This window comes from Loxodonta africana, chromosome 24, assembly GCF_030014295.1.
Source record: "Loxodonta africana isolate mLoxAfr1 chromosome 24, mLoxAfr1.hap2, whole genome shotgun sequence".
NCBI classification, from domain to species: Eukaryota; Metazoa; Chordata; class Mammalia; order Proboscidea; family Elephantidae; genus Loxodonta; species Loxodonta africana.
The window spans coordinates 51,102,230-51,129,177 of NC_087365.1; the positions used below are offsets into that span (position 1 = coordinate 51,102,230).

The 26,948-nt window shown below is 41.9% G+C and overlaps 1 protein-coding gene across 3 annotated transcripts in view; it reads right to left on the reverse strand.

Moving 5' to 3' along the window:
* ZFP64 (ZFP64 zinc finger protein) overlaps positions 1–26,948 on the reverse strand; it is an 89,030-nt gene that overhangs the window by 42,632 nt on the left and 19,450 nt on the right. For 2 of the 3 annotated variants that reach the window (XM_064276225.1, XM_064276224.1), the window contains exons 3-6: positions 23,361–23,522; positions 21,639–21,701; positions 16,947–17,198; positions 7,122–8,752 (exon numbers count right to left, since the gene is read on the reverse strand). In XM_064276225.1, the coding sequence (XP_064132295.1) occupies positions 7,461–8,752; positions 16,947–17,198; positions 21,639–21,701; positions 23,361–23,522 (1,769 nt within the window). In that variant the 3' untranslated portion in view covers positions 7,122–7,460. Of the gene's footprint in view, positions 1–7,121; positions 8,753–16,946; positions 17,199–21,638; positions 21,702–23,360; positions 23,523–26,948 lie in introns of those variants that run through there. The other variant, XM_064276226.1, reaches the window with a different exon arrangement.

The window sequence follows — 26,948 nt, forward strand, 5'->3', positions numbered from 1 at the left end:
CTAAGAATACAGTCAAAGACTCTTCTTTTCACCTCCCTCCCCACAAGAATCTGTGATCTCAAGTTTGAGAAAGTCTGATCTAAACCAATCCTCAGGTGATCTTCTGTGATGTTTTCAGAAAGGGAAGTATCAAGGGCCACACACTGCCCTGTGGCTTTTCAGGAATTTATGGGCCATTCGCAGTGGTTAAGCATTGGGCTGCCAACCAAAAGGTTGGCAGTTTGAAGCTACCAGCCACTCCTTGGAAACCCTATGGGGCAGTTCTACCCTGTCCCATAGGGTCGCTACGTGTCAGAATCCACTCAGCGGCAATGGATATGTTTTTTTGGTCCCACAATAGGATGCAGGGTGACTCTCACCCCACGGGAAGGGGTTTGTTTGTTTAATCAGATGCTGCCAATGATCATTATCATCCCCCCAAAGGCGATCTAATATTTAAATAGAATATTCCAATATAAAAAGTTGCCATAAAATGCAAATCCAACCTAAACACCCTTGGGTGCCTCACCTTCTGGGATGTGTTTATATGTGCATGTTACCTCCTAACATCAGGGGTCAGGGCAGAGTCTAGAGCAAGGGGGCTCTAACAAAATCTTCAAAAGACTTTTTAGGGGGAAGGGCTGGATAAAAGGACAGTTTATTTGCAAGAATAGATATTGAAGAATTGCTAGGAGAATTTTGGGAAGGAAGAGCTAGAAAGAGGCTGTGTAAGTCTAAAATATGTTAGGGTTTAGCTTGTTGTGTCTCTCTGAGTCAAGACCCACTCATAGCGATCCCATACCTTAATGCTAATATAATCAGAACATGCGACATTGGCAAACTAGAAAAGATAAAAAGATCAGTGGGATAGATACGAGGTTCCAGAAACAGAGACCAGTCTGTATGGGAACCTCACCTATACTAAAGGTGAAATTAGAATCTCAGTGCTGAGGAAAAAGAAATTTTACTTAACAAATGGCCCTGGCATTAGGGTTTAGCCAAAGCCCTACCTCATACATATGTAAATTCTGGCTGTATTGCGAAGTTAACTAAAAAAACAAAACACACGTACACACAAAAACAAGCAATCCAATAAACAATAAAAATATTGGAAGTTGGAATCCTTCTAATCTCAAAAAAAGAAGGCAATTTCTTAAGAAAGAAAATACCAGAGTCACAAATGAAGCAAAAGAATAATCTGACAATATAAAAACACAGTTATTTTTGGATGGGAACAGCACCATAACAAAAGTCAAAAGACAAACTACAGAGCGGAGAAAACTCAGCAATACGTGACAGATGCGGGTTAGTACCCCCAATGGCCCAATAGCCCAATGAGAAAAATGAGGTAGTATGAGTCGGAAGTTTATAGGAAAGTGCAAGGGATCAACACATTCATGCAGTGATGTCACAGAAATGCAGACCAAAACGCCAGGTGGGGCTCCTTTGCCATGAGACTGGAAGAACTGGATGGTTCCCAACTACCATTACCGAACATTTGGATCAAAGATTCTATAGAAGAATCCTGATCAAAAAGGGGAAAATGCAGAACAGAATTTCAAATTCTCATAGAATCCACACTTTCTGGATCCATGGAGGCTGGATAAACCCCCCAAACTATGGCCCTAAGATAATCTTTAAACTTTAAACCAAAAATATCCCCTGAAGTCTTCTTAAACCAGACAATAGTTTTGCCTAACTAGTAAAGAATGTCTGCCTTGAGCACTGTGTTCTTTTAAGATTTATCTGGGATCAAACTGACAACAGCAACTTGAAAGATTAGATAGGAAACTTAGGGGGAAGTGAGTTTATGTTAACGGAGGAGGAACAACTCAGAAAAGGAGGGTGAGAGTGTTTGCACAACTCGAAGAATGTAATCAATGTCACTGAATTGTACATGTAGAGACTTGAATTCATATGTTTTTGCTGTGTATAGTCTCAACAACGATAACAACAACAACAAAATAAAATAAATTATAAAAGCAAAACGAAATCACCAGCTGGGGAAATGCATGAAGACCAGATAACCATGTTCACGCACTCATCGGATGGATAACATCCAGGAAGGGTGATGGCTGGGGCTCATACCACAGATGAGACTACCATTTTGAAAAAGTAATCTGATGGTACCCATGCAAGTACAAACTATGCAACCTTGCTGAAACTCATTTTTGGGACACTAACCTAAAAAAAAGCCCAAAAAACCCTTAAGATAAGGAACTATGTAGGATGTTTACTGTCGAGGTTTTTAATGGCAGAAAATCTCCAAATCTCTAAATGTCAAAGAATAGGGAGATCATTGAATAAAGAATGGTATGGGTCATACTACTGAATATTATACAGCTCTTAAAAAAAGTCGGGGATATTTGTATTGATCCACAGGGATGTCAGTAAAGGGAATAATAAAAGCAAATTTAACAATCTATGGAAACTCTCACGGCGTGGTGGTTAAATGCTATGGCTGCTAAAACCAAAAGGCTGGCCGTTTGAATCCACCAGGTGCTCCTTGAAAACTCTATGGGGCAGTTCTACTCTCTCCTATAGGGTCACTATGAGTCGGAATTGACTTGATGGTAATGGGTTTTGAGTTTTTAACAATTTCTGTACATATTGTTTAGTGCCATTGGTTACATTTTCCACAATGTGTCAGCATTCTCATTACTTCCATTCTGGTTGCTCTGTTTCCAATAATCTAGCTTTCCTGCCCCCTCCCCCCCTGACCTTCTCATTTTTGCTTTAGGGCAAATATTGACTGTTTGGTCTCATACAGATGACTACTTAAAAGAAGCACAGTACTCATGGGTGATATTATTTTGAGCCAATCTGTTATTTAGCTGAAAGATAACCTCCAAGTGTGGCTTCAGTTCCAAGTTTAAGGGTATCTCAGGGCACTAGTTTGGGGGTTCTTCTAGTCTCTACCAGTCCAGTAGGTCTGTTCTTTTTTAGAACTTTGAGTTTTGTTCTACATTCTTCTCCCATTCTGTCTGATACCATCTATTGTGTTCTTTGTTAGAATGGTTGTTAGAGGTAGCCAAGCACCATCTAGTTCTTTTGGTCTCAGGATAGATGAGGCCATAGTTCATGTGAGCTGTCAGTCCTATAGACTGGTTTGTTCTTTGAGTCTTTGGTTTCCTTCTTTCTCTTTTTCTCCAGATAAGTACAGACCAATAGTTGTATCTTAGCGGCTGCTCCCAAGCTCTTCAGACCCCGGATGCTACTTGCCAAACTAGGATGTAGGACAATATCTTTATGAACTATGTTATTCCAATTGATGGAGTTAGGACTTCATGGATTTTGAAAAGGAAAGGAATGCTGAAGAAGAAAAAAATAATGAGGAAGAGGAAGGAGAGAAGTTGTCAAAAAAAAAATCGATAGTGAAAGGATTAGCTGGAGTTTTTTCTAAATTAAATCAGGGGCTTCAGCTTCGTGAAAACATAGACCCAAACACTGAGTGCTTTGCTAAAGTCAATAGATTCGGGAAGCAATGAGATGTTACTGTGAAATAGATGAAATAAATAAATAAAAGGACCATACAGACAACTCTCACTAATTTTCTGAGTAAAAATGTCATCCCCATTCCTAGGAATAATCCAGATGATCTAGAACCTTCCACAAGTGCAGTTATTACCACAACTGACAACAAGCCAAGGTCATCCAACTCTCCTTCATCGTTGGAGTAAATTTTTATGATTTTTGGAATTTTTTTTATGTATGTATGTATTAAATTATATCTGGAAGTTTACGTGTAATGTTTCCAACCCCCAAAGACACAAAAAGATCAAATTTATAAAGATACTAATAAAAGGCAATAATGATGAAAACTAAAATAAATAAGGTATTTGACTTATGTCAGAACGGACTTATGACAGAGTCGTCAGAATGCAACCCCGTCATAAGTCGGGGGCTACCTGTATATAAAAAGAAAATGGTATGACCAATTCAACCCAAACTTTATAATTAGGGTAGAAAATATACATATATAAGCATCGAAAAGAAGATCAGAAGAAAGTCTATCAAAATGGCTATGATTTTTATGTCTGGGTGGTAAGATTATTAGTGATTTTAATTCTTTCTTAATATAAATAGTCCCTGACTTACAACGGGCTTCTGTTATGACATAAGTGGAATACCTCACTTTTTTTTTTTCATTATTATTGCCTTTCATTATCAGTATCTTTTTAAATCCAATCTTTATTTGCTTTGGGAGTTGGAAACATTACATTTAAATTTACAGATATGATAACATCATCAAATTATGCACTCCAACATTGTATGTAGTACATGTTACTAATGATAAGATATACAAAAAAACACGGACGCGTGTAAGTGCAGTTCCTCATAACTCGAATACGTTGTAAATCTGGGACTACCTATAATATGGTTTCCTGAACTTTTTATCTTGAACACATATTACAATTATAATTAGGAAAAAATCACTTAAAAGTAGAAAAAAGGGGGACTCTTGGGAAAAAGAAAGATGTAGAAAACATTATTCACGATGACAGAAGTTTCCCAGCTAAAATTCGAGAGCCAAATAGTTTTTCTAAAGAACTGCAAGCAATATTTCCAAAGTGATGAAATGATTAAAATATGAATTTAGTATGCTCAAAGCTTTTTCTATTTCTTATCAAAACTGTAGCTGATAATTCATTAGTACTCTTGTTGATATGAAAATAAGAAATTCTGGCAAAGAAAACACAGGGAGTTATCAGAATTGTGTTAAAATATTAAGTATCAAAGAAAGAAGAGAGCGATCCAGCTCCAACTCCACTGCTATTTCCTAGGGGACGCTGATTTTCCACTACTAACACAAACTGTCGAGGTTTCCAAATCAACGTTTTGTATTCCCTAGTTAGTTACTGGAGTCCCTGGGGGGTGTAAACGGTTAAAGTGCTCGGCTGCTAACAGAATGGTTGGAGGTTCGAGCACGCCCAGAGGCACCTCGGAAGGCCTGGCAATCTAGTCCTGAAAAATCAGCCCCTGAAAACCCCACGGAGCACAGTTCTACTCTCTCACAAACGGAGTCACCATGAGTCGGAGCTGACTTGATGAAATGGTTTAGTTTATTAGCAAACAAAAAAATGGTGTGTGGCGGGGGAGAAGAAGTGTATTTTCATGCAAAAATGCCACTATCTATATGAAAATTTTGACTAAATTTATGTGCATAGCAAAGAATAAAAGTGGCAACAACGCTGGTAAAAATGTATCTAAATTACTGGTTTCAGTGGAGTAGATATGGACTCTTGGTGATCCCACGTGTCAGAACTGTGCTCCAGAGGGTTTTCAATGGCTGATTTTCAGAAGTAGATCACTAGCCCGCCTTTTGCTTTGCAGCTGAGCGCACTAACCATTCGCACCACCCAGGGACTCAAAAAGGGGAAAAGTGTATCAAAGCCTTCTCATAACATTTTAAATATGCTTCTCTTACAAGTGCACCCTCTCCTCACCAGCCCTTGCTCACACTCTGTAAGAGCATGTTTCATTCATTCAGTACCTATTAACTGCCCACCATGAGCAGAAGATCACTCTAGAGGCCGGGAAATCAGAGATGAAAGAGCTATCACAATCTTAAGGAAAGAATGTCGTTGGACGTCAATATGGGTTAATGCCAGCTTGCTCTCTGGCGCCACCTACTGGCCAAACAGCATTTCAAGCCAAAACAATAAAATTTGCATTTCCCTGTCCTTACTACGGAAACCCTGGTGGTGTAGTGGTTAAGAGCTACAGCTGCTAATCAAAAGGTTGGCGGTTCAAATCCACCGGGCACTCCTTGGAAACCCTATGGGGCGGTTTTACTCTGTCCTATAGGGTAGCTATGAGTCGGAATCGACTCGATGGCAACGGGCTTTCTCCTTAATATGGTCCTTCAAAGTGAGGACTAAGGTACGCCTGACCTATGCCATGGTATTTTCAAGTGCCTCATCTGCGGACAATAAATAAGGCAGGCTGAAAAGGACTTGATGCATTTGGATTGTGGTGTTGGCCAAGAATACTGAATGTACCATGGACTGCCAGAAGAATGAACAAAGCTCTTCTGCAAGAAGTACAGCCAGAACGTTCCTTAGAAGCCAGTGTGGTGAGAGACTTCATCTCACTTACTTTGGACATGTTACGAGGAGGGACTGGTCCGTAAAGAAGGACATTGTGGTTGGTATAATAGAGGATCAGGAAGAAGAGGAAGACCCTCACCAAGATGGACTGACACAGTGGCTGCAACGATGGGCTCAAGTATAACGACTGTGAGGACAGCACAGGACGGGGCAGTGTTTTGTTCTGTTGTGCATGGGGTCACGATGAGCCGGAACTAACTCAAGGGCACCTAACAACAATAAAGTCTCTGCTTTTTTTTTTTGGAGAAACCTAGGTGCTTTTACAGTGCTGTTCATCTGGACCCTGTGTCTGCTGCACGAATATCAATACCTATGAAGTGGCACCCTAGAAAGTTCTGTCCTAAATATTAGTAGACGCTTACATCACCTGTGCATATAAACAAATGGCAGGATTAGTCAGTCTGGGGTTTCAAAATGCAAAGACAGCTGAATCACTTTAGGTTCCACACATATTTGACTGTGAAGGAGGTAAAATGCATGTTTAATATTTATGCTGTGTTGTTGTCAGGAGCTGTCAAGTCCATTCCAACTCATAGCGACCTCACGTGACAGAGTAAACTGCCCATAGGGTTTCTCAGTCTGAAATCTTTATGGGGGTCTGTCTCCTGCAAAGGTGCTGGGTGGGTTCGAACCACCAACCTTTTGGTTAGTAGCCAAGTTCTTAACTGTTGTGCCACCAGGGCTCCTTGATATTTATGAGAGGGAACTAAAAACCTTTCTTTGCTTCTTCTGGTTCACTTGAACTATGATGATCTCCACCCTCAAATCATGCCTTGACTCTAAAGACTTATTAACATTCAGAATATTTTAATCATGTATCAATTTATTAGTAAACCATTTCTTTTTTGCTTATTAGCACTAAGCATTTTTTTGGGGGGGGCTCAAGAATTCATGTAACATTATATAAAAAACAGTCCATCATGTCAACAGATCTGTAGCCATGTACTAAACTAAAAAACGAAAACCCCAAACTCTGTGGGATATTTCAAAATGGGGGCTTAAGAAGCTAGGAAGTACCATCTACTACATAGATTTAATGAGATAAAAAAAACCTTTATTAGAGTTGGGAAATTGATTGGAAACAAACGAATGTATTCATGACTACTCACTGCATTTAATTTCTCTCCTTCCCCTTAACAGAAGCATCTCGGTGGCATTTGAGATTCTACAACAGTTATAACATGGTGATTCAGAGGTGGTCTCAAAGTTATTACAGTGTTAAAAATCACGGCAAACCATATAAAATTACAATTTGTTTCTCCCAGGGGGTCCACAACATTCCTTAAAAACATTTAGAGCAAACCTCTTACAGAATTCTAGTTAGGATTTCTTTGCTTTGCTTTGTTTCCATTCCTTTTTCTTTCCCAAGTACTAGTCTGGTATGGAATCTGCTGGACAGAGCAAAGCAGGGTGGGCACCGCCTTGAATGATGGAGTAAGTCTGCTTGGGGATCTCCTGCTGGGAAGAGGAAGAGAATATGGGGGGCGCCGTGGTAGCCACGGCTATGCTCTGCCCACGGTCGCTCACCACTGTCACTTCAGCTGTCCCCTCCTGGATCAAAGCGTTAAGGCCTTCAAAGTCCGTGCAAGTAATGCCCGAGCTGGTAATGAAAGTCTGGTTGCTGGAACCTTCTGGGGGGCCGCCGGGGGGGGCGGGGATCAATGTCTGGTGCAGTGCGGCTCCCTCTGCCTGGTCGTGGGTAGTCAGCAGGACAGCCGGCTGGGCCATCGCCCCCGCCTCGCTCGGACACCCCGAGGCCTGAGGAGGGGCGATCAGACTGACCTGGCGCAGGATCTGCAGCCGGCTGTTCCCCGGCAGGTCCTCTGCGCTCTGTGCCACCAAGGCAGGGGGCACAATGTTCACGGCGGCGGCCGCGGCAGCGGCGGCCTGGACGACGGTGTTGGTCTGGGGCACCTGATGCCCAACGATGATTTTGACTCTCCCGTCGCTGAACTGGGGCACCTGGTTGGGTTGGAGGGGCACTTGGAGATGCCCCACGGCCAGGGGAGCGGCGGGCTGCTTGCTGGGGCCAATCTGGAACTGCAGCACGGTCACGTCCGAGCTCTTGTTCTCACTGTACTCACTGTGCTGCCTCTTGTGGCTGCGGAGCGAGTCCTCCCGCATGAAGGAGGCGTCGCATATGTCACAGTGAAAAGTCTTCTTGGCATCCAGCTTGGCCACCTGCCGGCTGCTCTGTCTGGTCGTGTCCTTTCTCTCCAAGGCCTCGGTCTTGACCATGTCCCCATGGAACTTCTTCACGTGCTTGCTCAGGTTGCTGGGCTGCTTGGTGTCGAAGCTGCAGTAGCTGCACTTGAAGGGGCGGTCGGTGCGGTGGATGCGCTCGTGGATCCGCAGGGCGGCCTTGCTGGAGCAGGAGTAGCTGCACTCGGAACACTTCTCGGGGTGCTCGGACTGGTGCACCCGGCTGTGCTTCCGGAGCGTGGCCTTGCTGTCGCCCAGGAAGTCGCAGTGCGGACACTTGAAGTTATTCCCACTGTGCTTGATGCGGACGTGCGACTTGAGGTTTCCCTTCATGGTGCAGCGGACATTGCAGAATTCGCACTTGAAAGGCTTCTCCCCCGAGTGCACACGCATGTGCCTTTTCAAGTCCGAGCTGATTTTGAACTTGGCGCTACAGAGCCAGCACTGGAAGGGGGCATCCCCTGTCAACACAAGGTGAGTTTCGATAAGAACAGGCAGGCAACAACCACAGCGGATCCCCCCGAAGCACACACCAGACAATCGCTTATACCAAGGCAGGCAGGTGGAGGCCTTCTAAGTGCAGCCCCTGGGAGAAGGAAAAAACAAAAGGTGGGGGGGGCTTCTCTTTCCCCAAACTAAACCACTACCATGTGCTTTGGCGACACCACCAAAGTTACAAAACCCAGAAGACAAAAACCGGAGATTGAGAAGAGCTATGTTATTGTCCCAAATAAGCTAAGATTTGCAAACATACTTCGTATGTTTGTAGAGAACAATCCAGCTACTGTTCGGAGAGTTAGGGTGCTCACTCAACTAGTGAGTGATTCGTGCTCTGTAACTGTGTCATCCATCGATTGCCATGGAGCTACACGTTGTCACAGAGTCAAGGACACATTTTCAAATCACACTGCTCCGTGCTGCCCTCCACAGCGTATTTGTTTTTAAAATGATTGAAACACCCAACTCATACTTCCTGCAGATCTTCATTAATAAAGACATATTTATTGCACAACAGTTATTTATCCCACACGGCCAGCTGCTCTTTACTTGTGAAGTTATAAACCCCAGCTGCATTTAGGGAAAAAAAAAAAAAATTCTGATCCACTCAAAGTTGAGGAGGGAAAGTGAAACTGCAAAATGTCTGAGTGGACAAGAGATTCCAAGCTTATTTTCTCAACGATTGCCAAGTCTAAACGATCTTGGGCATTGATAGTTGAAGTAAATTGGTGACCCCACCCATTCTAAAATTGTTTAAGCCAGTCAAATGACAGCAGCTGACATTCTTCAGTGGCGTCTTGGATGGCAGGAGCTACCTATGCTAAGCAGATCATGAGAACGTCCTCACCTGATGCTCACGACGTCCCATTGAGGTAGATGCCGTTACTCCTATTATTATTAACTAATGTACGAATGAGAGGGAGGCCCAGAAATATTATAAAACTTGTTCATGATCACCCATAAGGTATGGCAGGCAGACCTTGGATTCCAGTCCAGGCTTCAGTCCAAAGCCAGTCTTCTTAATTGCTAAGTACGTTATCTGTATATGCAACCAACGTTTGCTGTCCTAGGCAAGGAGCTCAAAAGAGCGAGGATTGTGTTCTAGCTGTTTGGGATAGGGCCTGCAACATCAGCATACGCTGCTTAATAAATGCAATTAAAGATGGCAGGGAATATTTAACAAGCTCCTATAAATTGAGAACCCTGGTGATGCAGTGGTTAAGAGCTCAACTGCTAACCAAACGGTCAACAGTTTGAATCCACCAACTGCTCCCTGGAAACCCTATGGAGCAGTTCTATGCTGTCCTATAGGGTCACTGTGAGTTGGGATCGCCTTGATGGCAACGGGTTTCGTTTTTTGGTTTTATAAGTTTAGAAACCTACACCTAAACAATGCTTTGCTTGACCAAGTACCACAAAGATCATGGATATTAAATGCTAGAACAGGAACCGAGAAGCTACAGCCCTTCACCTGTGTTAGCAGATAAAGTTTTATTGGAACACAGGCACACTCATTTGTTCATGTATTGTATATGGCTTTTGTGCCAAGATGGCAGAGCTGAGGCGCTGTGGCAGAGACTACCTGGCCCACAAAGCCTAGGATGTTTACTATCTGACCCTTTACAGAAAAAATGTGCTGAGCCCTGCTCTGGAGTGTTTTTCTTAATCTTTTTCATGCAATTTAGTGACTACTACAGGCCTTTTCTCAGAATAATGCTATAGATGCATAAAATGAACAAAAATAAACATCAAAGGGAATATCAAAGAAATCAATTATCTTGAAATAGTTATCAAAATATTGAAAGAAAAAAACTGTGATATGACCACGCATGTCCTTCATTAATGCATTAAATAACAAGCTATAGCGGCGGGTCCATGATTTCTAAGTAGAACAGGATATAAAAGAGATTTTGATCTATTGGAAACAACTGTGATGTTTTATGAAAATATCTGATTTCAACTTGTGGCAAGGTCACATGCACTGTTATCAGATTTCTTGCCTATTTTCATAATTGTAGGACATGCCAAATTTCAGTAGAGGTTAGTGGAAGGAATGAAAATGTCATTTTTTTTTCCCATCCAAGTTATGGACCTTCTGAGCTCTGTTCAGGAACCCTTGAGGGGAGGTGTCTATAGGCCCAGATTAAGAATTCCTGCTTCTGCTGGAGAAATGGATACGAAAAGAGAGAGTGGAGGGAGGGAGCTGGCTGTAACAGTAGGGGGAGAGTAATTGGGAGTAAGTAGCAAAGTGTGTGTAAGTTTTTGTGTGAGAGACTAACTTAGTTTGTAAACTTTCACTTAAAGCACAATAAAAATTATATTAAAAAAAAAAAAGAATTCCTGCTTCTGAATGTTCTGTTAGGTTATTCAGTGACATCCCTGCCCAGCTTACAGGATGGGCTTTATACTTCTTTAGCAACCAACAGAGATGAACCCCAGAAAAGCCAGATAACCCAATCTCACAGCTGAGTTGCAGGATTTAACACTTCTTGACATGAAAGCAAAGGGTTTAAATCCCTTCTTTTCTTTAACACAGCTTTATTCCTTAAATTAGGCACCCTGGTCAATAAACAGATCTATGGACTATACACTTGCTGAAGCAAACAACTATGCCTGTTCCTGTCCATGACCTGCTCCCCACAGTATCTGGTACATAGCACAGATTCAGTGTTTGTTGAATGACTTAGTGTAAGCGACTAATATATGTAAGCTGAAAGATCAATCGAGTTGAGGCTGCAACGAAGACAAATGACAATGCAGTTGATCAAATCTATGGGAGAATAAAAACAAAACCCTATTAACTTAAAATTTTACAAGTGCCACAGATTTATTTAAAGGAAAAGGTGTATTCCATAGACAGAGTGCATACATGACACACAGAGAAATTTTTAGAAAACACACCTTTTCTGGACCAATTGAAAGGTGCTATAGAGCCGCTGTAAGTCGGAATTGACCTGACGGCAGCAGGTTTTTTTTTTAATAAATGGCAAGTTTATCCTTATAAGTCGAAATGATTCTCAACTACTTTCATAAATAAATCCTTCAGCTCCTCCAACTGAGGCTGGGGAAGATTTCCAAAGACAATCACTTGGGCATAATTATGCCAATATCTGAACTTGCTGTAGTGGATTAAGAAAATGGCCCTACAAGAGATATGAATAGACACTTCACTAAAGAAGACATTCAGGTAGCTAATAGGTATATGAGGAAATGTTCACGATCATTAGCCATTAGAGAAATGCAGATCAAAACTATAATGAGATTTCATCTCACTCCAACAAGGCTGGCATTAATCCAAAAAACACAAAATAATAAATTTTGGAGAGGCTGTGGAGAGATTGGAACACTTCTACACTGCTGGTGGGAATGTCAAATGGTACAACCACTTTGGAAATCCATTTGGCGCTTCCTTAAAAAGCTAGAAATAGAACTACCATACGACCCAGCAATCCCACTCCTTGGAATATATCCTGGAGAAATAAGAGCCTTTACACGAACGGATATATGCACAGCCATGTTTATTGCAGCACTGTTTACAATAGCAAAAAGATGGAAGGAACCAAGATGCCCATCAATGGATGAATGGATAAATAAATTATGGTATATTCACACAATGGAATACTACGCATCAATAAAGAACAGTGAGGAATCTGTGAAACATTGGAGAAACCTGGAAGGCATTATGCTGAGTGAAATTAGTCAGTTGCAAAAGGCCAAATATTGTATAAGGCCACTATTATAAGAACTTGAGAAACTGTTTAAACTGAGAAGAAAACATTCTTTTGTGGTTACGAGAGGGGGAAGAGAGGGAGGATGGGAGAGGAGTATTCACTAATTAGATAGTAGATAAGAACTACTTAAAGTGAAGGGAAAGACAGCACACAATACAGGGGAAGTCAGCACAATTGGACTAAGCCAAAAGCAAAGAAGTTTCCTGAATAAACTGAATGCTTTGAAGGCCAGCACAGCAGGGGCAGGGGTCTGGGGACCATGGTTTCAGGGGACATCTAAATCAATTGGCAAAATAAAATCTATCAAGAAAACATCCTGCATCCCACTTTGAAGTGTGGTGTCTGGGGTCTTAAACGCTAGCAAGCAGCCATCTAAGATGCATCAATTGGTCTCAACCCACCTGGATCAAAGGAGAATGAAGAACACCAAAGACACAAGGTGATTACGAGCCCAAGAGACAGAAAAGGCCACACTAAGCAGTGACTACAACATCCTGAGACCAGAAGAACTAGATGGTGCCTGGCTACAACCGATGACTGCCCTGCCAGGGAACACAATAGAGCCTCTGAGGGAGCAGGAGAGCAGTGGGATGCAGACCCCTAATTCTCGTAAGACCAGACTTAATGGTCTGACTGAGACTAGAAGGACCCCGGTGGTCATGGCCCCCAGACCTTCTGTTGGCCCAGGACAGGAATCATTCCCGAAGCCAACTCTTCAGACAGGGATTGGACTGGACAATGGTTTGGAGAGGGATGCTGGTGAGAAGTGAACTTCTTGGATCAGGTGGACACTTGAGACTATGTTGGCATCTCCTGCCTAGACAGGAGATGAGAGGGTGGAGGAGGTTAGAAGCTGGCGAAAAGGACACGAAAAGAGGGAGCGGAGGGTGAGAGCGGGCTGTCTCATTAGGTGTATATGGGTTTTTGTGTGAGAGACTGACTTGATTTGTCATACAATAAAAATTATTAAAAAAAAAAAAAAAAGAAAATGGGCCTAAATCTCTTCCCCCTGACCCCAACCTGACCCTCACCTGTATCCATGGCCTCTGCTGTGTAGTTCTGCATGCTCTCCCCACAGGGACAGGTAGACCTACCACAACCCCTGACACTAGGATCAACCACGTCATTTGATTTGGCCAATGGCTGTTAAACGACTTGAAATAGGCCTTGTGTGCTGGGGCTTGCTTGCTTGTACCTCCACCATTGCCATGAGAAGGTCAAGCCTGGCCGAGCCCACTGGTCCCAGGAGGAGGCTAAGAAATATGCGGAGCAGAACTAGACCGCCCCAGCCAAGGCCAGTGGACAGCCAGCCCACAGCCAGGAGACCCCCAGACATGTAAGTGAGCCCACCCCTGATCAGCAGACCTGCCCAGCCAATTCCCAGCTGACCCAGAAAACATGAACAAAAAAGGCTTATTGTTTGCTGTATGTCACTGAGTGTAGTGACCTAGTGCTGCAGTAACAGAGGTACTACAAGTGGATGGCTTTAACAAAGAGAAATTTATTTTTTCATAGTAAAGTAGGCTCAAAGTCCAAATTCAGGGCATCAGCTCCAGAGGAAGGCTTTCTCTCTCTGTCGGCTTTCTCATCAATGTTCCCCCAGACTAGGAGCTTCTCCATGCAGGGACCCTGTCTCCAAAGGATGCACTCTGCTCCTGGCACTGCTTTCTTGGTGGTATGAGGTCCCCATCTCTCTGCTCGCTTCTTTCTTTTATATCTCAAGAGATTGCCTCAAGAAACAATCAAATTTTGTAGACGGAGTCCTGCCTCACTAATACAACTGCCACCCATCCTCCCGCATTAACATCAGAGGCAAGATTTACAACATATAGGAAAATCACACAATACTGGGAATCATGGCCCAGTCAAATTGATAAACACATTTTGGGGGGGGACATCATTCAATCCAGGACACTGAGGTTTTGTGTGTGGGTTTTTTTTTTTTTTTGGTTTCACTGCATTATTTTGATGATAACTGATACAGATGTTGGCACCTAGAAACAGGGTGCTGTCATACAGAAACATCCCTGAATGGCTCAAATAGTTAAGCGTTCAGCTGCTAACCAAAAGATTGGCAATTTGAGTGCACCCAGAGACATCCTGGATATTTACTGGTGACCTACTTCTGAAAACTCAGACACTGAAAACCCTCTGGGGCACAGTTCTACTCTGACACACATGGGGTCGCAGTAAGTCGGGATCGACTCAATGGCAACTGTTGTCTTCGGGATTGGGTAGCAGATAGAGACTAGAAAAACGGCAAGTCATACTATTTAATGACAAAACATTTGGTAAAACTGTCACCGGCGGTAACTTAAGAAGATAGAAAATGCACCTAATGAACTTTTGGGCTTCAGGAAAGAGATTCATTCCAGTGTCTTACAAGCTGCATATGGTACGGTCCTACAAGAAGGAGACAAGTCAAAAAAGAACTGGCCGTTTTCTAAGCAGAATTTAGAGGGAATGTAGAAAGTCCGTGACTTGCTGGGTTGGCAAAGTTTCTCATCTCTAGCCTTGCCAGCCAGAAAAAGATTTTTACAGTAAGATAAAGCCTGGAGACAAAGATTATATCCAGGGAACGGATTTTAGTGACGCTTTGTTAAACCCTCTAAAAGAATTAAGTTGGTGCCGAATTGGCTCTCTCAGTAGTACAAAAGGATTTCCAGAAATCTCAAGGAATGGAGCCCACAGAAGCATGATATGCCGACAGGGCCCATAACTGAGTTTAGAGAGGGAGGCAAGTCTTCAAAAGAATTAGGGGTGTGGCTTTTGGCACATGGATACAAAGGAAACTCACAAAGTTTTTAAGACAGCACCACTGGCAAAACTTTTGTCAGCCTAGACTAAAACAAAATGTAAAAAGCTTTCCATAGGCAGGAAACAGGCTGAGAGTTTCTCAAAGCACATAGCTAAGGAAGATGATGGGAAGGATGTTCCAGGAGGCAAGAGTCAAGAGCCAGGGAGCAATCGAGAAACACTCCCTGTCCCCAGAAGGGTTTCAGAAACGCTATGGACTGCTAAGTGCTTCTCAATCTCTCCCTTTTGAATGTCAGGATTATCACCATTATCCTGGCTCTGTTTCACCATTGCATGATGGCTGTGTTAGGGCAGATAACTTATCTTTTTACTTCAAAGGCCTTTAGATCAAGAGGAGCCATATCCTAACCTGACAAAGATCCCAGGATACTGTTCTTTAATGATCCTATGATTGGATAAGACTTGTAGCAGTTTTGGGAGGGGGTGAGCGCATTTTGCACATGGGAGAGATGTAAATGATGGTGGGTAGGAAGGTAGGTTGTGGTCCTTTGTAAACATGGCCACAATTCTTTACTCTTCTTTATATCCCTAACCTTTGCCATGTAACCTTGTGGTGACGACCCACGGTGGGTAAGCTAAACCCCACCAGGTCCACCCATGCAACATGTTTTAGCCAATGGGATGTTTTCACACTTAATGCAGGCAGAGGCCTGAAATGGGCTTATGCGCTGGGGCTTGCCCCTCTGCCATCACTGTGAGACCAACCAGCCTGGGCTAGTCCACTGGTCCCAGTAGAAGGAGGAAAACTCTGTAGAGCAGATCTTGATTACCCCAGCCAAGTTCAGCAGACATCCAGCCCACCCCACACATATGATTAAGCCCATCCAAGATCAACAGATTTGTCTAGCCAACTCCAGCTGACCTCATTATGGCATGTGGGCCATAAATGCTTATTATCATATGCCACTGAGGTTTTGTGGCTGTCGTTACACAGTGTCACTGTGTCAATAGCTAACCTATACACTCACCAGAAGGAAAATCTGTGTAACTTGTTGAGTTACTGACTCTGCTGCCTTTTCTATGTATTTTTCAACCAAGCTTTCCCATGCTGAACTAAGCAGAGTATACTTGATAAAGTGAAATGCTTAGCTCACACGTTACGTAGAAAGTGGTTAAAGATGCATTGTTTATGTCTTGATTTCACATAGTGTACTTCCTCAATTACATAATTTACTAGTGAACAAGTTAAAAACTTATATAGAGCTATGTAAACACACATATATACTTATAAATTTGACTTCCCTCCCCGTCTTTTATTCAAAAGGAGCCCTCGTGACGCAGTGGTTAAGAGCTCGGCTGCTAACCAAAATGCTGGCTGTCTGAATCCTCCAGCTGCTCCTTGGAAAACCTATGGGGTAGTTCTACTCTGTCCTATAGGGTTGCTATGAGTTGGAATCGACTCCATGGCAACAAGTTTGGTTTGGTATTTTCCTCAAAAAGGCTCTTCTGGACAGATGAAAGGCGAGACTGCAAACACTGGGATGACTACACATTCCCAATTCATTTAGTTACATTGTGACTAAATTCATCCAGGTGCTTTAAAGATGCGCTCATGATTTAAGCAATAGGAAGTTAGGAGCATCAGGAGAGAACAACCTGAGGGACTTACCCGTGTGGGATCGGAGGTGGACGGTGAGCTGGCTGGAGTTGCGGCTGGCGTAGGGGCAGATCTGGCACTTGAAGGGCCGCTCGTCGGAGTGTATCCGCAGGTGCTTGTTAAGGCTGCTGCTGTCGGCTGCGGCGTAGTCACACGTCTTGCACTTGTAGGGCTTGACGCCGGTGTGGCACCGCATGTGGGTCTTCAGTTTATCCTTCCGGCTGAAGCACTTGCCACAGACTTCACACTTATGGGGTTTGTCTCCTTCAAACATATACACAGATGCATCAGGAAGCCAGGTTTAAAAAGAAAAAAGCTTACTTCCCACCCCTCTTATGAAAAAAGGAATACAGTCGCCCCAGAATATTTAGAAAACTCAAAGCTGGATAACTGGCAATCAGCTAACATCTTGGGAGAGGGGAATTTCCTCCTCCTGTTTTGCTTATGGAGCCCTGGTGATGCAGTGGTTAAGAGCCACAGCTGCTGACCAAAAGGTTGGTAGTTCAAATCCATCAGCTGCTCCTTGGAAGCCCTATGGGGCAGCTCTACTCTGTCCTTTAGGGTCACTATGAGTTGGAATCGACTCAACAGCAACGGACTTGGGTTTTTCTTTTTAATTTTGCTTATTGGTATTTTCTGTTTTTCCTACAGTAAATGTGAATTTTTTTGTTATTCAAGACTAGAAAGCAACTAAAAGAACATGTTAAGGTACAGCTAAGTAAGAACTGCTCATTGTCCCTTGTATCCATTCTCCCCTTCTTCCTCTTCACAATAGAGCCCCGCTCTAAAAACTTAGACTCTCTAAGTTTTAGCAGATCTCATGGCTGACCAAAGGAGCCCTGGTGGCACCAACTGTTAGCGCTTGGCTGCTAACAGAGAGGTTGGCAGTTTGAATCCACCCACCAGCTTTGCAGGAGAAAGACCTGGTGTAAACATTACAGCCAAGAAAACCCTATGGGGTGGTTCTACTCTGTCACGTGGAGTCACTGTGAGTCAGAATCAACCAGCCAGCACCCAAGAACAATGGCTGACCAGTTGTAGATCCCATTTCCCAGCCTCCCTTGCAGCTTGGTGTCAATCTGTGACTGAGTTCTTGCCAATGAATGGCAAAGAAAGTAAGGTATGTCACTTTGGTAAAAGGAAATTGCCTGTCCTTCACTTTTTCTCTTTTCCTCTTCTTGCTAACTGAGCCAGGCGAGGGTAGGACACCTGCAGGCGATGGAGTAATATAATCTAAGGTAACGTAACGCACGGCAACAAAACGCAACTCAGCATCTTGTAAATGAGATAGAAGGAACTTAAGGCCCTGCATGATCTCGTAGGCAGAGCTGCCTGCCTGCCTAGACTACCTGCTTAACAATGGGCAGTTATGTGAGAGAGAAATACACCTCTACCTTGTTTAAGCCCCATAAGCTTCCTTGTTATAGCAGCTCAATGTTACCTCATTAATACATATACCAACTTGCCACCCACAAACTGCTAATTCTCTCCTGTATATTTTTCCAGTCTTCTTTGCACGTGTGTGTACGTGTGTGGTTTTTTGGTACAAAAAGAACCTCTTGTCCCACCCAATTTCAACACCTGCTTTTTGAAAGGCATTGTACCTTTGAATCATGTTATTTAATCTTCTCAACAGCTGGGACTACACCCAGGATGGTCTTGCCCTCTTAGCTACAATGCCACCCTGCCTCTCCAGTGACTACTTTTCTTGCATGTGAAACCATTTCAATCATTTTTTTCACATCCTTAAACATCCACAACGCGACAGCATTTCACTGTAGGTATGTGTCGTCAATTAAGGAACCAATTCCCTACTTGGCCGCTGAAAAGAAGGAAGCAGACATGGAAAAAACTAAACCAAGCCCATTGCTGTCGAGTGGATTCCGACTCATAGCGACCCTACAGGACAGATTAGAACTGCCTCATAAGGTTTCCAAGGCCGTAGTCTTTACAGATGCAGGCTGCCACCTCTTTCTCTTGTGGAACAGCTGGTGGGTTCAAACTGCTGACATTTTGATTAGCAGCTGAGTGCTTTAACCACTGCACCACCAGAGCTCCTTAAAACCAAAACCAAACCCATTGTCATCAAATCAATTCCAACTCATAGCAACCCCAAAGGACAGAGCAGAAGTGCCCTGTAGTGTTTCCAGGGTGCGGCTGGTGGATTCGAACTGCCAACCACTTGGTTAGCAGCCAAACTCTTAACCGCTGGGCCACCGGGGCTCCTGATGTGGAAAGACATCCAACACTAAATGGAAAAAAGCAAGTTGCAGTGATAGCGTATATTGTTGTTGTGTGCCACTGAGCTGATTCTGACTATTAGCAACCCTATAGAGCTGCCCCTTAGGGTTTTTTAGGCTGTAATCTTTACAGGAGCAGGTCGCCAGGTCTTTTCTCCCACAGAGCGGCTGGTGGGTTCAAACCACTGACCTGCTGGTTGGCAGCTGAGTACTTGACTACTGTGCCACCAAGGATCCTTGATAGTGTATACAGTACTAACTTAACAAAGGAGGAAAAGAAAATAAATTGTGTGTGTTTTTAGGCCCAGTATAGGTATGTAAAAATTTTGGCATGATACATACTAGACCATCAAGGCTGGTAACTTCTGGGGCATGGGATTAGAAGGTGGTGGGTTGCGGGTCAGGATTTTCACTTTTTTACTTCACACCTCAAGGGCAGCAAATGCATATTCTGGCCGAAGGCTTGATAGTTAAGTGCTAAAATCAGTTGTCAGCCAAAGCTGATCGCTTTCATCACAGAGTGAACATCTGGAATTTAAAACTATCTCTAAAAGTTTATTTAAAATAATTTGATTATTAAAACTTTTAGCGGCCAAATTTTAAAATTCAGGAACAATTAATTTCTCAGCACCGTCAGCTGCTAAGTAGCTCTTGGTGTTGCCATACTGTGTATCTGTGTGATGGTGGTGGAGCTGGGTTGTTTTCAGCTGGTTCTACCAATAAAGAGCCCTGCTGTTGTTACACGGTTATGAAGCACATCTTCCTCCTTGAAAGTAACTAAGGAAAGGAAGGACACCATCTTAGCAACTCTCCAGCGTGAAGACAACAGAGACCCTGCAGTTACGTGGAAACGATCCCAGATTGGAAACACAGGATTGGCTAACCGTGTGAAGAAGAGGATTTCTGAATGTCTGCGGAAACAGACTTAAGGTCATTACCCTCCTTTATATTTATACAATGCTTTTTCAATCATTATTAATAATTAGAGTGCTTTACTCTTTCAGTGATAAATATGGTATCATGGACTGACGGAACGTTGACAAATGAAACTGAAAGGCGAGTTTCATTCCTCGTTATATTGAAAATGCTTACCAGTATTTGAAACTTAATGTTTGGGTAAGTATAATAATTCCAAGTGATCTGATGCTGTGAGGCTGATTAGATATGATAGTGACCCCGATGCAATAAGGCAATATTGGTCATGGCCAAGGGACAGAAGAAATAACTGTTAGCCATTTCATTTTCCAAAGGCTGAGGCTGAACGGCAGCCTTTGGGCAGTTTATGAAGCCAAAGCCAAATTTCAATGTGGTCCTGCCCTGTATGCATTTATACTCTTTGAATTCAGACGGCACTGGGTTTTTAATACTTTGCTAAAAGTAGCCTAAAAGCAAATTCTTCTCCATGTAGAAAGTCTGGGAAGCATACAAATAATATAGTAAAGAAAATTAAAATCATGAGACATGATCACTTTTTTCTTTTTCCACGTATTCATCTTTTTCTTTCCTTTTTATTTTATTGTGGTAAAAATTTGCCATTTCAACATTTTTTTTTACATGTACAATTCAGTGACATTATGTTCATCACGCCGTACAATCACCACCACTACCCATTTCCAGTTTTTTCCATCACCCTTAACAGAAACTCAGAGCCCCTTAAGCAACGATTCACCATCTCCTCCCGCTTCCCGCCTTTTTAAATAAGGTAGTCCCCCTGACTTGCGATGTATTCGAGTTATGACAAACCCCACTTAGGACCACCGTTTTTTTTTTTTTTTGGTACATATTATCATTAGTAATATGTACCACATACAATGTTGCAGCATGTAATTTGAGAATGACATTATCATTCTCAGATGTTCACTCGAGATGTTCAATGTTATGGTTTATAAAGACACTGATAATAAAAACAGTAATAACGAAAACTAAAAAAAAAAAACAAAATGAAGTATTCGACTTACGTCAGAACAGACTTATGACAAAGTTGTTGGAATGGAACCGCATCATAAGTTGGGGACTACCTCTATTACATTCTCCACGATTGTCAAAATAACACAAGCTCACTGTATCCAATGATAGAGCAAAAATTACTTTCTTCCCCCTTATTTTTCTCTTTGCCAATTATACACAAACTCATACACACACAGGTACATTTATTTTTACACACAGGTACATTTATTTTTACAGGAATATCTCCACAAAATGAGAATATGTGCATTCACATTGCAATTAATTTTGCCAGATTAGTTTTCAAAACGTCTATAGTAAGCTCACATTCCCACTAGCAAAGTTTTCTCACATCCTCTCTGGCACTGGATTTTATTGCTTTAAACATTTTCTGCCAAAAAAAATGTGTAAAAATGAGCCTCTTATTTTTAGTTAATTTTTATTTGAGCCAATGAGGTTTTGCATCCCAGCACCTAGCACAAAGCAGGTGTTCAACCCGCATGTGGTAAGTGTTACTTACCCGTGTGAATTTTTAAATGCCGCTCCATGTCCTTCATGCCATAGGCCGTCTTGAATTGGCAACCTAAAATAAAATCCAGGAAAGATCAATTACAAAAGGATACATATAATCTTTTTTTTTTTTTTCCAGTTGTTGTTGTTAACATACACACAAAACGTACACCAATTCAGCCGTTTCTACAGGTACAATTCAGTGACATTGGTTACATTCTTTGAGTTGTGCAACCATTCTCACCCTCATTTTCTGAGTTGTTCCTCCCCGATTAACATAAACTCACCGCCCCCTAAGGTTCCTATTTAATCTTTCAAGTTGCTGTTGTCAATTTGATCCCATATAGAAATTATTGAAAGAGCACAATGCTTAAGGCATACATATTTTACAAGTTAAGCTAAACTACTGTTTAGTTTTAAGAAGGCTTCAGGGGATATTTTTGGTTTAAAGTTTAAAGATTATCTCAGGGCAATTGTTTCAGGGGCTCATGGATACATACAATCTTTAGAGTAAAGAAACCTGGCAGAAACCACCGTAGCCAAATGATCGAAATTAACGTCACAGAACTTGGACAAACAGGTAACAGGTGCCTCCTGATATAATGCACCAAGAAGGATATCACATCGCTTCCGAGGTTTCTGCTAAGATTGCATTAAGTAGATCTAATCAGACAAGCCAAACTGCAGGCATATGCTACAAAATAACTGGTCTGTACTCTAAAATAATGTCAAGGTCAGGAAGGGCAGAAACTGAGGAACTACTCCTGATTAAAGGAATCTAAAGACATATAAAAGCAAAATGTAATGTGTAATTCTGAATTGGCTTACAGAGGAAAAAAAAATGTTTCTCTTTTGTTATAAAGGACATTCATGGGATAACTGGTAAAATTTGAATCAAGTCAATAGAATAAGGTCCGTAGATTCGATAATACCACCTGCCATCAAGCCAATTCTGACTCTTGGTGACTTCATGTGTGTCAGAGTAGAACTGTGCTCCACAGGCTTTTCAATGGCTGACTTTTCAGAAGTAGACTGCCAGGCCTTTCTTCTGCAGTGCCTCTGGGTAGACTTCAACTGCCAACTTTTCAGTCAGTAGCCCAGCGCTTAACCATTTGCACCCAGGGATTCCAGATTTGATAAAAGTATGTATAAATGCTGATTTCCAGATTTGATGATTGGGTAGATAAAATAATTTCCTTGTTTTTAGGAAATACACATCAGTAAAACGGAAGCATGCCTACAACTCAGTCTCTAATGGTTTGAGAAAAAAACATATGTATATGTGGCGAGAATGAACAATACGGTAAAATATTAACCTTTAGGGAATCAATATGAGAGGTACACAGAAATTTTTTTGTACTGTTTTTGCCACTTTCGTGTAAGTCTGAAATTATTTCAAAATGAAAAGTTTTTTAAAAAAGAAAGAAAAGGAAGATATCTTTCTGGGTATCTGCCTAAGCTACAGCCCAGGAAGACAAATTCACAGAAAGCTGAATCTCCTAAGTCCCATTGCAAAGCCCACAAATATAAAATTCTTAACATCCGTATGCACAATGATGAGGGTCAGAGACAGAGTACTCAGAAGTGCCAAGGTAAATGGTATAGGGCTTTTAAGCCAGGGATGGTAGCCTGGAGCACGTCAGCATCCAGTTCTCGGGAACCTGGGAGAAGAGCTTGAAACTTGGTTAAATGTCATATTCTTTGCACAAACAGGACGTACTGCTCCCTTTACCTGGATAGCAACAGTTAAGCCTTTTCTGAGCAGGTGGGGCTGCAGGCTTTTTGACGCGTGACTTGGCAGGGAGAGAGATGACGGTGGCTGTCTGGTTTTCGTTGCTTTCCGTGGGCAGGTAAGTTTGATAGCCATGTTCGAACACAAATTCTGGAGCTGAAACTAAAAGATATCATAATTATTAACTTTTGTAATATGAGCGCCCAACAGCTATTCCTTTGCCTGTCCCCCTTTGTAGAGAATAAACATGCTAGATTGAATTCCAAGTCTCCCTTGCTGCTTACGGCCGGTCATGGAACCCAGATCTGGCCAATGAGATGCTACAGAATAATTGCTTGGAGCTTCTGTAAGAGAGTTCCCTCCTTGATTCATTTTTAAAAAAAGGCAGGGGGAAAAAGAGAGGCAGTTGAGGAAAGCTCACTCTTGCTGCCTTGGCTACCCCTTACTCCTGTCTTTGGACATGCTGGAGTAAAGATGTGATGCCTGGATCTGTGGCAGCCATTCTGTAAACATAAGAGGAAAGCAAGAGAATCAGATGTTGACCCACAGCCCTGAAACCACCCCAATCCAGGCTTCTTGTTAAATAAACAATAAATGCCCCTATAATTTACTCTACGTAGGTTTTTAGTTAACTGCAGTCAAATGACTTCTAACTGATACAGGCACTTTCATAAGCTGTATCAAAAACCCTAATAAAGTACCCAAAAGGAGGGAATAAAAGGAATTCTGGGCAAAACTAGCCTTACAAATCTAAATAATGCTCTCCTGAACATGAGTACCCCTACCAAAAAATCCTTCAGCCCATACTGAAATTTATTTTTTAATTTTACTGTAGTAAAATACACATAACAAAATGCCATTTTTATCCATTTTTAAGTGTACATTTCAATTAAATGTGTAATTAATTATATTCACCATGTTGTGAATACAACCATCATCAGTAGGTATCTGTTTCAAAGTGCTTCTCATCACCCTAAACATAAACTTAGTAGCCCTTAAGCAATAAACACTAATAAGTGTCTATATGGCCGAGTCTAGATATTTCGTATAAGTGGGATCCTACAATATTTGTCCTTTTGTATCTGACTTATTTCACTCAGTATAAGGTTTCAAGATTCATCCACGTCGTAGCATGTGTCAGAACTTCATTTTTCTTTATGGCTGAATAATATTCCACTGCATGATTCCATCACTTTTTTTTAAATCTATTCTTCTGTTGATGGACACTTGGATTGTTTCCACCTTCTGGCTATTGTGAAGAGCACTGCAATGAACACTAGTGTACAAGTATCTGTTTGAGTCCCTGCTTTCAAGTCTTTTGTGTACCTGCATTGAAGTTTTTGAAGGAAAAAAAGCCCCCAAAACCTTCAAATAGGAAATACTATAAAATATGTAGTAGGCAGTGTCAAATTTCTTTTTCTTTTCTTATAAAAGAATTTTGTGACTACTTTGTTAATGAAACAGCCTATGGTCTGGTGCTTGGAAATATTTTCTTTCTACCTTTATTATAATTTGTTACGTAAAAATTTGGCTTAAAATGAGGCTTAATTACAACTGTTTGGGGCTTGTTACTGAGTGAACTTGTCCAGCAGAGAGGACATAATAACGATTTTACGTTAAAATAATTTTTATTGTGCTTTAAGTGAAAGTTTACAAATCAAGTCAGTCTCTCACATATAAACTTATACATACCTTACTTACTACATACTCCCATTTACTCTCCCCTTAATGAGTCAGCCTGCTCCCTCCTTCCAGTATCTCCTTTCGTGATCGTTTTCCAGTTTCTAACCCCCCCCCCACCCTCTCATCTCCCCTCCAGACAGGAGATGCCAACATAGTCCCAAGTGTCCACCTGATACAAGTAGCTTACTCCTCACCAGCATCCCTCTCCAAACCATTGTCCAGTCCAATCCATGTCTGATGAGTTGTTGGCTTTGGGAATGGTTCCTGTCCTGGGCCAACAGAAGGTTTGGGGACCCTGACTGCCAGGGTCCTTCTAGTTTCAGTTAGACCATTAAGTCTGGTGTTTTTATGAGAATTTGGGGTCTGCATCCCACTGTTCTCCTGCTCCCTCAGGGGTTCTCTGTTGTGTTCCCTGTCAGGGCAGTCATCAGTTGTGGCCGGGCACAATCTATTTCTTTTGGTCTCAGGATGATATAGTCTCTAGTTCATGTAGCCCTTTCTGTCTCTTGGGCTCATAACTACCTTGTGAGCTTGGTGTTCTTCATTCTCCTTGGATCCAGGTGGGTTGAGACTCATTGATACATCTTAGATGGCCACTTACTAGCGTTTAATACCCCAGACGCCACTCTTCAAAGTGGGATGCAGAATGTTTTCTTAATAGATTTTATTACGCCAATTGACTTAGACATCCCCTGAAGCCATGGTCCCCTTACCCCTGCCCCTGCTTTGCTGACCTTCGAAGCATTCAGTTTATTCAGGAAACTTCTTTGCTTTTGGTTTAGTCCAGTTGTGCTGGCCTCTCCTGTATTGAGTGTTGTCCTTCCCTTCACCTAAAGTAGGTCTTATCTACGATCTAATCAGTGAATAACCCTCTTGTAACCACAAAAGATTGTGTTCGTCTCCGTTTAAACTATTCCTCAAGATTTTATAATAGTGGTCTTATACAATATTTTTCCTTTTGCAACTGACTGATGTCACTCAGCATAATGCCTTCCAGGTTCCTCCATGTTATGAAATGTTTCACAGATTCATCACTGTTCTTTATCGATGCGTACTTTTCCATTGTGTGAATACACCATAATTTATTTATCCATTCATCCGTTGATGGACACCTTGGTTGCTTTCATCTTTTTCCTATTGTAAACAGTGCTGCAATAAACATGGGTGTGCATATATCTGTTCATGTAAAGGCTCTTACCTCTCTAGGATATATTCTGCGGAGTGGGGTTGCTGGGTCGTATGGTAGTTCTATTTCTAGCTTTCTAAGGAAGCACCAAATCGATTTCCAAAGTGATTGTACCATTTGACATTGCCACCAGCAGTATAGAAGTGTTCCAATCTCTCCACAGCCTCTCCAACATTTATTATTTTGTGTTTTTTGGATTAATGCCAGCCTTGTTGAAGTGAGATGGAATCTCACTGTAGTTTTAATTTATGTGTCTTTTTTTTTTTTTTTTTTAATGGCTAATAATCGAGAGCATTTCCTCATGTATCTGTTAGCCGCCTGAATGTCTTTAGTAAAGTGCCTGTTCATATCCTTTGCCCAATTTTTAATTGGGTTGTTTATCTTTTTGTGGTTGAGTTTTAGCAGAATCATGTAGATTTTAGAGATCAGGTGCTGGTTGGAGATGTAGCTGAAAATTTTTTCCCAGTTTGTAGGTGGCCTTTTTACTCTTTTGGTGAAGTCTTTGGATGAGCATAGGTGTTTGATTTTTAGGAGCTCCCGATTATCTGGTTTCTCTTTGTCATTTTTAGTAATGTTTTGTATTCTGTTTATGCCTTGTATTAGCATTCCTAACGTTGTCCCTACTTTTTCTTCCATGATCTTTATCGCTTTAGACTTTAATTTTAATTTGATCCATTTGGAGTTAGTTTTTGTGCATGGTGTGAGGTACGGGTCCTGTT